The sequence below is a fragment of the Alexandromys fortis genome, unplaced genomic scaffold, assembly GCF_014885135.2.
Source record: "Alexandromys fortis isolate MF-2015 unplaced genomic scaffold, M_Fortis_MF-2015_v1.1 scaffold_180, whole genome shotgun sequence".
NCBI classification, from domain to species: domain Eukaryota; kingdom Metazoa; phylum Chordata; class Mammalia; order Rodentia; family Cricetidae; genus Alexandromys; species Alexandromys fortis.
In genome coordinates, this window is record NW_026068143.1 from 3,357,318 (window position 1) to 3,371,580 (window position 14,263).

Genomic DNA, 14,263 nt, shown 5'->3' on the forward strand with positions numbered 1-14,263 from the left:
GTGTTCTGTATGCTTCTTGAACCTTCATAGGTACATCTTTCTTTAGGTTGGGAAAGTTTTCTTCTATAATTTTATTAAATATATTTTCTGGGCCGTTGAGTTGCACCTCTTCTCCTTCTTCTACTCCAATTATTCTTAGGTTTGGTCTTTTTATTGTGTCCCATATTTCCTGAATGTTTTGTGATGAGAATTTGTTGGTTTTGCTGTTTTCTTTGATCAGTGTGTTTATTTTCTCTATGGTATCTTCAGTATCTGATATTCTTTCTTCTATCTCTTGTAATTTGTTGGTAGTACTTGTCTTTGTAGTTCCTGTTTGTTTACCCAGATTTTCCATCTCCATCCTTCCCTCGGTTTGTGTTTTCTTCATTACTTCCATTTCATTCTTCAAGTCCTGAACCGTTTCCCTTACCTGTTTGATTGCTTTTTCTTGTTTCTCTTGGTTTTCTTGGGTATCTTTGAGCAATTTATTCATTTCCTCTCCCTTTTTGTTTGTAATCTCTAAATGTTTATGGCAGTTTTTCACCTCCTGTTTAAGGTCCTCCATTATTTTCATATAATTCACTTTTGAGTCTATTTCTTCTAATTTTTCTGGAGTAGGGTGTACAATTCTTCTTATTTCTGGATCCCTGGATTCTGGTGATTTCATGTAGCCTTTCAGGTTGTTGGAGGAATTCTTTCATTGGTGCCTTCCCATCTCTTCCTTCAAATCGAGCCAGGAGAGGTCTGGTGTCTTGGTCCAGACTTTGCTGTGACTGACTCTCTGGGTGTATCTCCTCAGTGTAGAAGCAGGAACCGTTGTCGTCCAGATGAAACTCCTCAGCACCAAAACATGGACGACTGGTAGTCCAATGACCCGCAGACAAAAGGGGGAGCTTGGGGGGCAGGGCGGGGATGTGTAGAACACAGGAGACCATGCCACGTAAGCTGAAGGTACCTGCACTCCCTTTGGGGGTTTTTGAGGCCTTCCCAGTAGTAGGCAGGCACTCACTGCTCTGGGTGGGTAGCCTTAGTGTAGGAGCAGAAACCTGTTCCTAAGCAAAGGACCTTGCAGATCAGGCAAGCATCTTGGGGGGGGGGAGGTCGTGTGTAAGATAGACAGCCCTGCAGAAGGAGCTTGGGGAGGGGGGTTTGTGCTCTCTTCCGGGACAATCCGCTGCTGGATAGCACACACTCACCAGTCCAGATGGAGCTCCTCAGCCGAACTTTGCCTTTCTTGTTAGCTTTGACTTTTTCACTGGTTTACAGAAGTTGGACATCCTGAAATATACATTTTCATAATCTACATTACAAATGATTACACTTAAGTGACCTTTGCAATGTGTTTCTGCCCAGTATGTTTCTGGCATGAATCTTTATTTTTCTTTTCCTTTTTCTTTTTTTCTTTGTGTGTGTGTAGGGGGGGGCAGTAAGGAAATAAAACAATCACTTAAATTCTGTGCTTAGAAATAAAGACTACTGTTTCATTTCTGCTCCACTGAAACAGGATGTTTAATATCCAAACATAGTGTTAAAAGTAAAAATTATATGGAGGTACTTTTCAATAATAAAATCAAAATGTATATGGAGCATGTGCATATTATGAAAAAAGGCAGTTATAAAAGTATTCATTCTTTCAGGTCTATTAATGTCACAATAGACTTGAGGGCTGAATGATTTAATTATACTTTTTAGCAGAGAGTTAGTGCTAATAGTTAAGCAGTATTAAAAAGACCATAGATAAGTGATATCTCATTTTCAAAATCATGGTATATACTGTAAGTGTCAGCTGTAGAATAATTTTACAGAAATGACCTGATTTCTGCATTGCTTCCATTAGAAAAACCAAAGTGGTATGCCCACTGGAAGTACATTTGGACCCATGTTACAACTTTACTTCTATGATCACCCGTCATTTTTAATGAACTTAACTCCAATTTTAAATGTTGATTTGGCTTCCTCTTTTCTTCACAATTATTCCCTTACTGTTCTCTACACTCCTATGAATTAGCATTCAACAATTACCTCACCGAAGAAGAAAGACCATATGTAAGTCTTTAAAATATTCATCATACTTAGTGCAGAACTAGAAATTTTAGTCAGCATAATCATGGTTTTGTATTTATTAGTCATAAAAGTTCATTTTACAATTTATTTTCAATAGTTTTAAAACATTAATAGAGATATATAGATACATACATAGATACATACATAGATAGATACATAGATAGGTAGAATATTACATAAAGTTTTAATTTTAGACAAGGTCTTGCTGTGTAGCACAGACTAAACTTAAATGCATGATTACAAGCATGAGCCACCACATTGATGTGGGATTCTCCTCTGCATGCTATAAACATGTTTTATTATCATTGGTTATTAAAGAAGCTTTTTTTGTCCAATGGCTCAGTAAAGCCAGACTGCAATCCTAACAGACATATAGAGAGAAAGTAGGCGGAGTCAGGGAGATACCATGTAGCTGCGAAAAGAGAAATACGTGAGCTGCCAGTCAGAATCTTACCATAACCCCATGGTGATTCACAAATTAATAGAAATGGGTTAATTTAAGATGCAAGAGTTAGCTAATAAGAAGTCTAAGCCATTGGCCAAATGGTGTTTAATTAATATAGTTTCTATATTATTATTTGCGGCCTGGGCAGCCAGGAAACAAATGAGCAGTGTCTGCTGCACATGGAAATTTACATTTTCTGTGACATGAGAGATGACAGAATTGAACATGCCAATGAGAGTTGAGTGTATATTTTAAGCAAAAGTTTTGATGAAGAATACATAGTCATGGAAAGCCAAGTGTGAGAAAAAAAATGGGAACAATTTAACAAAACACACTATTGTACATCTCTATGATGTTCTTTAGAGGCAATGTCATCTTTTTCCTATAGGTATAAAGTTGGCATCACTGGACTAAAGGTCATAGAACTTATTCAACAGGTAATTAAAAGAATTCTTTTTCGGGTGCTTTAGAGGAAGAAGGTGAAAGAATGGTAAGAGGGACCTTTCTTTTTTCTATTCCTTTCATCTTCATATGGGCTATGTATATTTTATATGTATTTCTACATGGATATACATATATTTATATACACACATATAATAAATTCATACATACAGAAATGGAGGTAGTTTCCTGATTATGCATCTATGTGGTTTTATTTAACAAATATGTTCTAACAAGCTGTCCTACATGTTATATATGAAACGTTTCTGTCCAGTTAAAAGATTTTCAAAGCTGGTGAGCTATATAACTGCGATAACCCTTGTACTTACTTGTGTGATGTGCCCTACACACACCATACTTCATCCAAGTTCCTCCAAATTGGAAGTTCCTCAGAATGAACTATATTTGAAGAAAGAGGTAATTAAGATAAAAAATTATTAAGTTATGTGTTTATACTACATGAAAGATAGCCTTTTATGAAATGGGGATTTGAACACACACAACCAAACAAGTAAGGAATTACACAAGAAGGCAGCGTTCTGCAAGCCACCACGAGAGAGGCCGCATAAGAAACTTACCTTTCACTCAGAGTTCTAGCCTCTGGATATATGAAAAAAATTGTGTTGTTGAAAGCACCCAGTATGTGGTACTTTATCATGGCAGTTCTAGCAAACAAATGTGTGTGTGTGTGTGTATTTACAGTGCCTCTGAAATATTATAAGGATCACATTCCTTAATGCAAAGTTACAGCTTTACAAAGAATGCCAGAGAGCAATATGAAAAATTGTCCACCATGCACAACAATATGGTGAAGCTTTATGAGAACCTGGGAGAATACTTCATTTTTGATCCAAACACAGTAACTATAGAAGACTTTTTTGGTGATCTCAACAACTTCAGAAGCCTATTTTTGGTGAGTAATGTATTTTAAAACATGGTAAGTCCTGTTGATTGGTTTTTAAAAACTTGAATTGACATCTTTATACATCTAATGACTGTACTTATTCCATGTTATAGACCTTTATCCCCAGCAAGAAGGTCAACAGCCATATTATTTGTCATTTGAGATGTCTTCCTGTCACCAAAACAGTTATTTGTTAAGTGGGACTCTTAATCAGTGATATTGCCCCATAAAGTGGTTTGATTTAAATAGGACTTAGACAATTTTAGATAAGAATAGTCTTGGGGAAACCACTTCCTCCTACTTCTTTAGATAAAAATCAGGGCATATCTGAAAAGTTGAACCAACAACTCTGGTAGTAGTACAAACTACACCAAACTTTGATAAATATCTTAATTGCTTTTTATGTCCTTGCTGAAAATAAAAGCTGAGATTGGCTTTTGAACCTTAACGAAGATACATATTTAATTTTTCAGCTCACCCATAATTACTCTGTGTTAGCAATAAGAGAGCTCATAAAAAGTAGTCAGACAATTTTCAAACTGTGAAAATTATAAATATAATATGGATGCATAAACACATGAGTAACACTCCTATCTCTAGTTTCTCTTTCCATAGTTCAGGTCAATTAGAGATCTCAATAATTAAATGAAAGATTCCCGAGGTAACCAACTCAAAGGTTGTAAATATCTTTTATTATAAGACATTGGTATAATTGATTACTTTCATTATTATTGTTAATCTTTTCCTGTGGTTAACTTTTCTGACATACAAACTTGGTGTACAACTTATTGGCAGTCTTGAATTGGGTCGTTCATGTAACCTCTCTGAGCATTGATTTCCTGTAACCTATGATGTGCAAATGAAGGGTATTATTATTTATTCTCTGACCATTCTTTTAATTACTTATTGAGAATCAGCTTGATTTGATGTGCTGAGCCAGACATTAAGGGAAGAAACTGTTTGTCTATTTTCTATGAGTCGAGGCAGTACATTCATTAGAATTTACTGTGTGTTGACATATAGTAATATGTTAGGATATAGTAATAATACAAAGTAGGAAGAGACTAATTCTGCTTGTAGTGACCAGAAAAGTCTTCATAAGGACCTTGACATTTGGACAGAGTCTGGAAAAAAATCCATAGGAGTTTGACAAGCAGACTTTGATAAACATGTTTAAGGGTTTTACACCTGACCTATAAGTCAAAGACTCCTAAATCAACATCTCCGGCTTCATTCAATCACTGATGCTCACCATGTTCCTGTTTCATGGTGAGCTTAAAGTGATTTCACTCTCTCAGGGGAGAGAAGAACCCCAAAAGAGAGACAAAAATTGGAATCGCTAGAAGTTCCTATTTTCTTAGTGCTTTGTGTGTTTGGCCTCAGGGTTCTTAGCACTAAAAGCATATTGGACTATAGATGGAAGCAATAAAATACCAGTAGTGCTGAGAAGAAAATAAGAGTTCTGATTCATGTGCTACCAAAAATGACTTCCAAATGAGCTCAGAGTTTCATCTTGGGACATCTATTTGGCATGTGTAGCATAAACAAAATGCATATGACAAAAAAAGCTTCCTCAGTCATCTTCTGAGAGATAGAAAATACAGAAATAAAGAAAAAGAGCTGACATTATAGATTAAGTCCTTTTTCAAAATTCTCACATTCCAATGATGGAAAAAGAAATTAGGAAATATCTAGGGGATAGTGATCTATTCATTGTTAATATCATGTATATTATCTATCACTCAGCTAGTGAGTATATTGAAGCTATTCAAGACATAGATTTATATGTATATGATATATATATATATATAATTAGATACATCTCCAAATTCATAATGTAGATTGCCTTATTAGTTCTTTTATCTGAGATTTCGTCAGTTTTTAAAATGGCATAGAGGCAACATTATTTAATAACCCCTAAATTCAAGTTGAATATTTTATGGAAGAAACTCAATTCCATATTTATGTACTGTTTAAATAAACATCTTTTTGCCTATTCTCCTTTTTGCTTCAATCACTCTACTAGTTCAAATAGTTGACTGCACAAATACTCTTTTCTTTGAGATATTTTGAATAGAATATTCAGAACCAGTGAGCCTTATATGTTTCACCACCATACAATATGAAAATTAATTTCAGCTGTTGGAAAAGTGTTTGAGGCAAGTATTTTACTTCAATAACATTCATAGCTCCAAATAAATTATAGAAAATACTTCTTTTCTCTTTTAAATCTGTCAGATTTCTGCTGCTTCTGAGTGTGTTTTTTAATAAACAGTATGTTACCCAGGCACTCAATAAATATTTGTTGTGTGTGTCTTCATTCTATACCTCATATACTAGAAATAGAGGAATAAAACTTTGTAAAGTTGTTAAATGTATTGACAGAACTTAAAAAGATGTTTTTATAACTATTAATTATTCCAACAGATTTTTCCCTCAACAAAATAAATATGTGCAACAGTTTATTTGATAAATAAACTTGGGAATAGCTTTTACATAAGCATTAAAATGGTGAATGTGTTAGGAGGATAAATGGCATCTTGTACTTCTGAAATGTTTCTTGACTCAGTCAATTTTTCTAACCTTATAGACACTATTTTAGTTTTGACTCACAACCATATCTGTGATTCTTTCTACATTAGGAAAAGTCAAATCTTGAAGGTAGAATCAGAAAAAGACAGCAATGAGTTCCTAAGAGATGCTAGAGTTTGGCAGAACAGAGAAAAACTTTGGTAATCCAGATTCAGTAATAAAGAAAGTCTGACACGCTAACATGTAATTGTTAAAATATTTACTTGGTCCTATAGGGAATTATAACAACGCAGGCACTAGTATGTCATTTTCAGAAATAATATTCTGTGTTAAAAAATGATTCCTTTAAACTCTTAACTTTTGTTTTGAGACATGTTTTCAAGTACTCAGGCTAGCCTTATATTAGTTGGTCCTCCTGCCTCCATCCTTTTAGTGCTATGATTACATGCATAGACCACAGTGCCAGGCTTCTCCTTTAATTTTGTAAAGCAGTACAAACACACACACACACACACAAAAACCAAACAAACAGAAAAACTGCTATTCAAAATATATGAAATGTTATAGGAAACTGCATTAATTCTAGGAGAAAACCCAACATGAAAAAATATTCTGTTAGGGATATCTGTGTAACCATTTTCACTTATGGATATACTTCAAATTTTAATGCACAGATCTACTCTTTAACTTTTTTTTTAAAAAAAATCTCATATTTTATATGCATGAGTGTTATGCCTGATGTATGTCTGTACATTGCTTTTATACCGGTGCTTTCACAAGCCTAGAACTGGAGTTATAGAGGGTTGTGAGCCACCATGAAGGTTCTGGAGATTCAGTCTGGGTTCTCTAGAAAAGCAGCAAGTTCACTTAAATACTGAGGCATTTCTCAAGTCATAGAAACACTTAATTTTAAGAAGTCCTCATTTGCCTTATGCCATCATCCCCTTGAGAGTACTTTGATCTTCCTTGAGTCTAAACTGTAACTGATAAACAAAAATGAGCATCTTCATTTTGTTAGACTCAGGACTAAATTGGTAATATACAGAACATTTTCATTCTTCATTAAAGGCAGTTTGAATTTAAAGAGGCAAGGGTGAGTTTTTACAGACAAAGATTGTGTATATAATTCCTGATCTAAGAGGACTAAGTTATTTGACACATTTTAAAACCTTAATTTCCTAAGCTCTTCACATTTAAATGAATGATTAGTGCTGTACCCCTTCAAAAAGAAAAGGCAAAAAATAATGGGCTTAAAAATGAAACACTTTGTTTAACCAAGTAAAGTCTTAATCAGTAATAAAACTGTTGTCTAAAATCTTATCACTCCCAAGTCTCTAGTAATTCAGAGGCAGGTTGCCTTAGTAACAATAATCCAAACATTCCTAATAATCTCTTCTCCCTACCGCTCCTCAAACTGAACTCAAACTCCTACAGTTTGTATTCCCATGGGCACATCTGGAGTTACCACATACTTGCATGCATGTTGATTACATGTTATCTATGGTTACCCTTTGACATTTGCTCACAAGTCAGCTAGGAAATTGGACAAGACAATTTGCCATATATTGCTCTAGTTCTCAACTGGACAAGATCTTTTTTCCCATAAAGCTGTTTTGAGTCACCTTCTACGGAAATATGGACGACAGGCCCAAAGTACAGTGTCCTGCTGTGCCAATTTTTGCCACAAGTTCTTGAGTGCTTAAGAAGTCATGATTCATAGAACACTTCATAAAAACAGTTTCTTTCCCTTCTCTCCTGACCTCCTTCTCCTTAGAAACTCTAAAAAATGTTTTAAGTCCTAGCTTCCTGAAAGACTAATACCATAAACCCCTCACTGCCCTCCTTCCTCTTTTGTTCAGTCATCACAGCTTATAACTTCCCTTTTCTAGAAGCCAAGAATAAATAAAATGCCAGCATAAATCCTGTCATGCAAATACAGCCCTAAGGGCCTACCCATTCCCTCTAGTTAATCACATACACCCAGATAATTCCCTTTGAGCTCAGCTGCGACCACCCTAGCTACATAGGCCTCGGTATATTTTGATCTATTGCAACTCTTTGAAAATAGGAGAACCATGTAAAATATATGGCAATTCTATTAAGTAGAATATTTGACCAGAATTCCTCATTCCAGAGCTGTCGAAAGACTTGAGTGTATTATATATGGCTATCATTGACTTCTCCTTTACAAAAAGATGTCAGCTCTCAACTGTTGTATTCTTTTTTACTGTTTACTTTGGGTTAGAAATGGATGTCCTATTTTTTCTGATATGATTGTTCCTTATATAGAAAAACTAACCATTATGTTATAAAGAACTAAAGGAATATATTATAATGGTTTATATAGTGTAAAGAAACTCCAAATTCTGCAACATTGTAAAGAAATTTACTAGTGTGAAGGGTTTCAAAATATGTGTATAGACTTTTCGTTAATATTATAAGACTTAAAGTATCATAAATGTTTCTAAAAATGATCAGAATTGCATATGACAAGCTAAATTTTACCCTTTATAAAATCTAAATAGTTAACTGTGAACATATTAGACAAATCATTTTAATGATCTCTTTTCATGTTAAAGTCTACTAAGAATTAGAAACACTATACAAAATGCAGTATCTTTCGTTCTGTCAATATGTCATATAGAATTTTTCATAGCCATGTTCCAAGTATAAATAAGTTATTTTTGAGTTACGCTTAAGAAGTGACATAATTCTAAGATATGCCGTACCAGATATAAGTTGACCTTGTCAGGGTTCCTGAGACTGGCCAAAAGTACCTTAAGGTCACTTGGAGTATGCTTACTGTAACCTGAACTGGAAAAATCCTTGAACTTAATGCAACCATGCTACCTCTCAGCTTTCTTAGTTTTTTTTTTCATTCTGCTTCATCTTTGTTTATTCACTAATCAATCTTTAATCAGAAAAGCCTCCCTAGACACTGTATAAGCCAGTTCAAAGCAGTACTGCTTAGAATCATGCCCACTGAGCAATTTTTATCTTCCTCTTTTCCTTTTCCCCTGCCTCCTACCTCCTCCAGTTGCTGATCAATTGGTTCAAATCACTTCCTCCAAGCAGGCCTCCCCAACACTCATTCATCTCCCCAATCCCAGTGTATAGTGCTGTAATTTTTCTTGTATAGATTAAATACAGTGCTAACAGCTAAGGATATGTCTGGATGATTTAATGGATTAAGAAAACAATAAGTGAACCTAAGTCGCCAAAGAAAAGAAGTTGAAAACGTTTGCCCTCCAGAACTCCACTCCAGTGGGAACAAATTGTGAGTGAGGATTAGTGCATATGGAAAGCATGTAAGGACACAGGGGACATGCTTTCATTTGGTGGGATTTAAAGAAGACTCTGAAAGGGAGACATGTGCAAAGTGGATGCGTTCAGATTTTCTTCCTTTATGACCAAAGATGTTCTCTCTCTTTTATTCTCCTCAAGCTTCTTTTGATTTTTAAGTTTAGTGGTAAATATGTATTGTTTCCTAGAGCTCCATGCTGAGTTCAAAGTGGAAAAACAACAATTTTATTCCTGGAGACGTAGTTATAAGCTAATTATTACGATCTAGAGGTTATCCACCATATGCTTAGATGAGCAGTAACCAAGCTTCATTTAATTCTTATGGACTGACAGCTGTACTGAACAATAGGGCAATTGAGGCAGATTATCTAGCAAAAGCAACCCTGAGAGACTGATTTGTATGCTATTAGTTTAGGCCAGTGCATCTCAACCAGGGGTGAATTTGTCTTCCAAAGGACATTTGGCAAGATCTGGAGACTTTTTTGGTTCTCACAACTAAGGAGTGGATACTAATGGCATCTGGTAGGTAAAGCCCATATGTGAAAGATACCAATAATATGCATGAGTGAAAGAAGAAAAAGTCTGCTTCAGGGTTATCTGCTAAGGACTTTTGGTTTTATTAGTATCACTTAGAAAATCCAAATTTACAAGCAAAATCTGTACTAGATAAATTAAAGCACTTTGGAAACCTTGTTTTTTGTTAATAATATTGTCTATATTGTTCAAAATATCCTGGTTCAGATAGTTTTTTTTAAATTATTTTTATTATCAGCCATGCATGCAAATTGAAAGAAAATCATAACATATAGACAAAATTACAAAAAATAATTGGTTATTCATTTCAAAATCTAATCAGTATTAATACCTTGGAATATATATCTTTCCAGGCACGCATATATGTATCTAAAATGTGAGTTTGTTTATCTTAAAATAGACAGAATGTATTATGAAAGTTTAAATTCTAAAAATTTTTAACTTGTGATAATTGACTGTGCTTGTGGGGAAATATCCATCAGAATTTAGTGGATATTGCCATCTACTGGAACGTCTTTAGTTGTGATAAAAAAATGTTAATTGGCTCAGTTGATGGTGTCTTTTTACCAGCACCTGGTCTTGGCAGCTTGCTGACAATCACTGTGGTTGTACACCACCTATAAAGGGACCAGTGGAATCTTACTTTTGTTTTAAACACAATACACACCCATCATACTTCCTCAAGACAAGGATCCTTAAATCAGTAATGGTGACTGGATACCCAGGCCTATTCCTAGCATTTCCTAGCACAGTACCTGCTGTGCCTTTTGATGTAAAACTATTACTTACCTAACAACAGTGTCTGTCTGTTTATAAATGAAAACTGTTTATAATATAAACAACTGGCAATTACCAAAAAATTCCCCAACAAAACTAATGTGATTTAAAATGAGAACAGATATCCTGAATATATCTATGTGAACATGTATTTTCCCACGTTTTCTTCACATTTTCTTCTTGATCAAAATTTCAATAGTCTGAAATAAAGTCTCTTAAATGGCTTTTTTTTTTGTTATTGTTGTTTAAAATGCTTGAACCATATTATAATTTTAGTTATGAAACAACTATTATTTGTATTGATGTATCTCCTTTGATTTGCTTTCCATAAGAACTCTTTTGTGGCATTCAGGCTTGCCTGGTATTCTTTATGAGTCAGTAAGGGGAAAGTCAAAGAATGAACAGCATTCCTCAAAAGCTGGAAATGGGCCAGACAGCCTTTTAAATATTTGCATTTGAAATGGAAGCTGCTCAGTCTGTTCTTTAAGGAACCTTCTTAATCCTTGTTATATCTGATTGAGAATTCAGTTTGATGGCATTATTGTATTTTAGTTTTCAAATTTCACAAGTAGTACACAATGACTCAAACTTACTGAAACTAGGGTAGGTGGAATTTGAAATGGTATGTTTGTTTCCCCTCTATTGCCTACTCTTAATATAAATTAGAGACGTATAAAAACTACAATATTATCTTAAATATGAATATCATTATAAACATAATTTTACTGGTGAACAAGATACTATTCTAGATAGAACATACAAATAGATGCCCCTCACAATCTTTAACTATTAATTTGAATGCTAATTACTTTTAGTGTCATAAACCATCTTCAGTTATTAGATGACATATACCAGAAAATACTTCCAGATACTTGCTGTTTAGTCTAAAATACAAAACTTAAAATAAACTTATAAATAAAACTTTAAGATAAAGTTTCTCTACTATTTCCTCCTCATTTAAATGTCTTCTTGATACTATATTTAAAATTTAACACTAGAATACTTTCAAAATTGTATACCATTTGAACACTGAACAAAATAATTTTTAAGTAGCCCTTTTGGTAACAGCTGTAATAAGTAGGTGAAATTTATTTATAATTATTACTGTAACTTTATGGATATACATATTATGCTCAAGAATTTTTATGTTTGAAAATAATTTGTCTTTTTGTTTTTTGAACATGCTATTATGTTTTGGTGTTTGCAATTTTTCATGGTGTTTCAGGATGCTTTAGGCAGTCAAATGAGAGAAAATATGATAAAAATTGGCTGAAGAATATAGTTTTTCTCTCCAACTACAAGAACTGTAGAAGAAAGGCAGTTGATTCAGTACCTTGTTGATATCTATAAATCAAGATTTTGCAAAAACTGTGTTTTGTCCCTATGGGAAATTTGACTGGTACTTTCAACTTATTCCAAGCATCACAGGGACATACATTAATATTTTATAAGATGATGTTACATACTATGAAGACTTCTTTCTAATTTGGGAGAAATATTCTTCTGGAAGAATCTATGAAGAGTTTTCCTTCAGATTCTGTTAGCCAAGATTGGGTCATAGCCAATAGGTGATGGTATTGATCTATTACTGGCAAACCAATCGCTTTTATTGTGAAAGAGCATACTAGTACTTGTCTAAGTAGTTACGGAATACATCTTGGGAACTGCAAATAGAAAGCATCTTTCTATTATCCCTCCCTGTTGGTCTTCAGCAGAAGGTAGTTTTACTTTTCTTTCTTGCTTGCTCACTTTTATCATTCAGTCGATAATTATTTATTGTGTACTTACTTGTAAAGACACTTATCTGGGCCTGAATACTGTGACTTTAATTTCCTTTGGTATATTAAAATACACAAAGGTCTCTGCTCTCATGGAGTGTGACTTGTAAGGGGCTAAAGTGAGACAATAAACATAATCAGGGAAATTATACTGCACGATAAAACATAAAGACTGGGGAAGGAAAAGCCATGCCAAACAGAATGGCCAGCTAATAATAGCTGACAAATATCTGTATCAGTTAGTTACAAAGTTTTAAAATATTTTAATTTCCATGTTATAAATTTCCCCTTAACTGTAAACCTCACTAAATATTGTTGAAATAAGAAGTGTCGGGGCTGTGTCCCCAGCACCCCGGCCGCCTGCTAGCTCATGCCTGAAATAACAACACACAAACTGTATTCATTTAAACACCACTTGGCCCATTTCTATCTAGCCTCTTCTCAGCTAACTCTCGCACCTGGACTAGCCCATTTCTAGTAATGTGTGTAAGCACCCCAAGGTGCGCTTACTGGGGAAATTCTAGCCTCCGTCCATCCTGGGTCAGAGCTGCCTGGGAGAGCGGAGCTTGGTGTCTCTGCTCCAAAGAGCAGAGCTGTCGAGTCTACCCAGGAGACCTGAGCATGGCGTCTCTGCTCCAGAGAGCAGAGCTGTCAGGTCTGACCTCACTTCCTCTTCCTCCCAGAATTCTCTGTTTGCTCCACCCACCTATGTTCTAACCAATAAAATGGGCCAAGCCAGTTTCTTTATTAGCCAATGACCTTCCTCCATCAAAATATTTCCTGTTTAGGAGACTTCATTTAGATAGCTTTCCTAAACACCCTGTATCATTGGATGTATGTAATATATGACATAGAAGTTCAGATGAATTCTATCCAGTGAGAAGAGTCTTGCCAATGGTTCTGTCATCTCAAGGATATGCAAATTGGAAATTTACCTACTAACATGCTATAGTGCATGCTTTAAACAAAAGCTAAGTGTAACAAAGGAAGAAAACCATGAAAAGATACCTGTATTTTTCCTAATGCCATTTCTAAATATATTGCTTTCATCAACAACACATTTAAAACTTTTCTTTTTTAAATAGAAAAAAAAAAGCAAGAGGATGACGATATGTTTTCCTTTGGGTTCACCCTCTTATTTAGCTTCTCTAGGATCACAAATTATAGGCTCAATTGTCCTTTATTAATGGCTAGAAGACAATTATGAGTGAGTACATCCCATGTTCCTCTTTTTGGATCTGGCTTACCTCACTTAAGATAGTGTTTTCTATTTCCGTCCAGTTGCATACAAAATTCAAGAAGTCATTGTTTTTTACTGCTGAGTAGTACTCTAATATGTATATATTCCATACTTTCTTCATCCATTCTTCCATTGAAGGGCATCTCAGTTGTTTCCAGGTTCTGGCTATTACAAACAATGCTGCTATGAACATAGTTGAGCATATACTTTTGTTGTATGATAGGGCATCTCTTGGGTATATTCCCAAGAGTGGTATTGCTGGGTCC

General features: G+C 34.7%; 1 protein-coding gene across 6 annotated transcripts in view; it reads left to right on the plus strand.

The window, feature by feature from the left end:
• Diaph2 (diaphanous related formin 2) overlaps positions 1–14,263 on the plus strand; it is a 773,854-nt gene that overhangs the window by 542,272 nt on the left and 217,319 nt on the right. For all 6 annotated transcript variants that reach the window (XM_050126860.1, XM_050126858.1, XM_050126856.1 and 3 more), the window contains one exon: positions 3,678–3,842. In XM_050126860.1, coding sequence (XP_049982817.1) covers positions 3,678–3,842 — 165 coding nt within the window. The remainder of the gene's footprint in view (positions 1–3,677; positions 3,843–14,263) is intronic.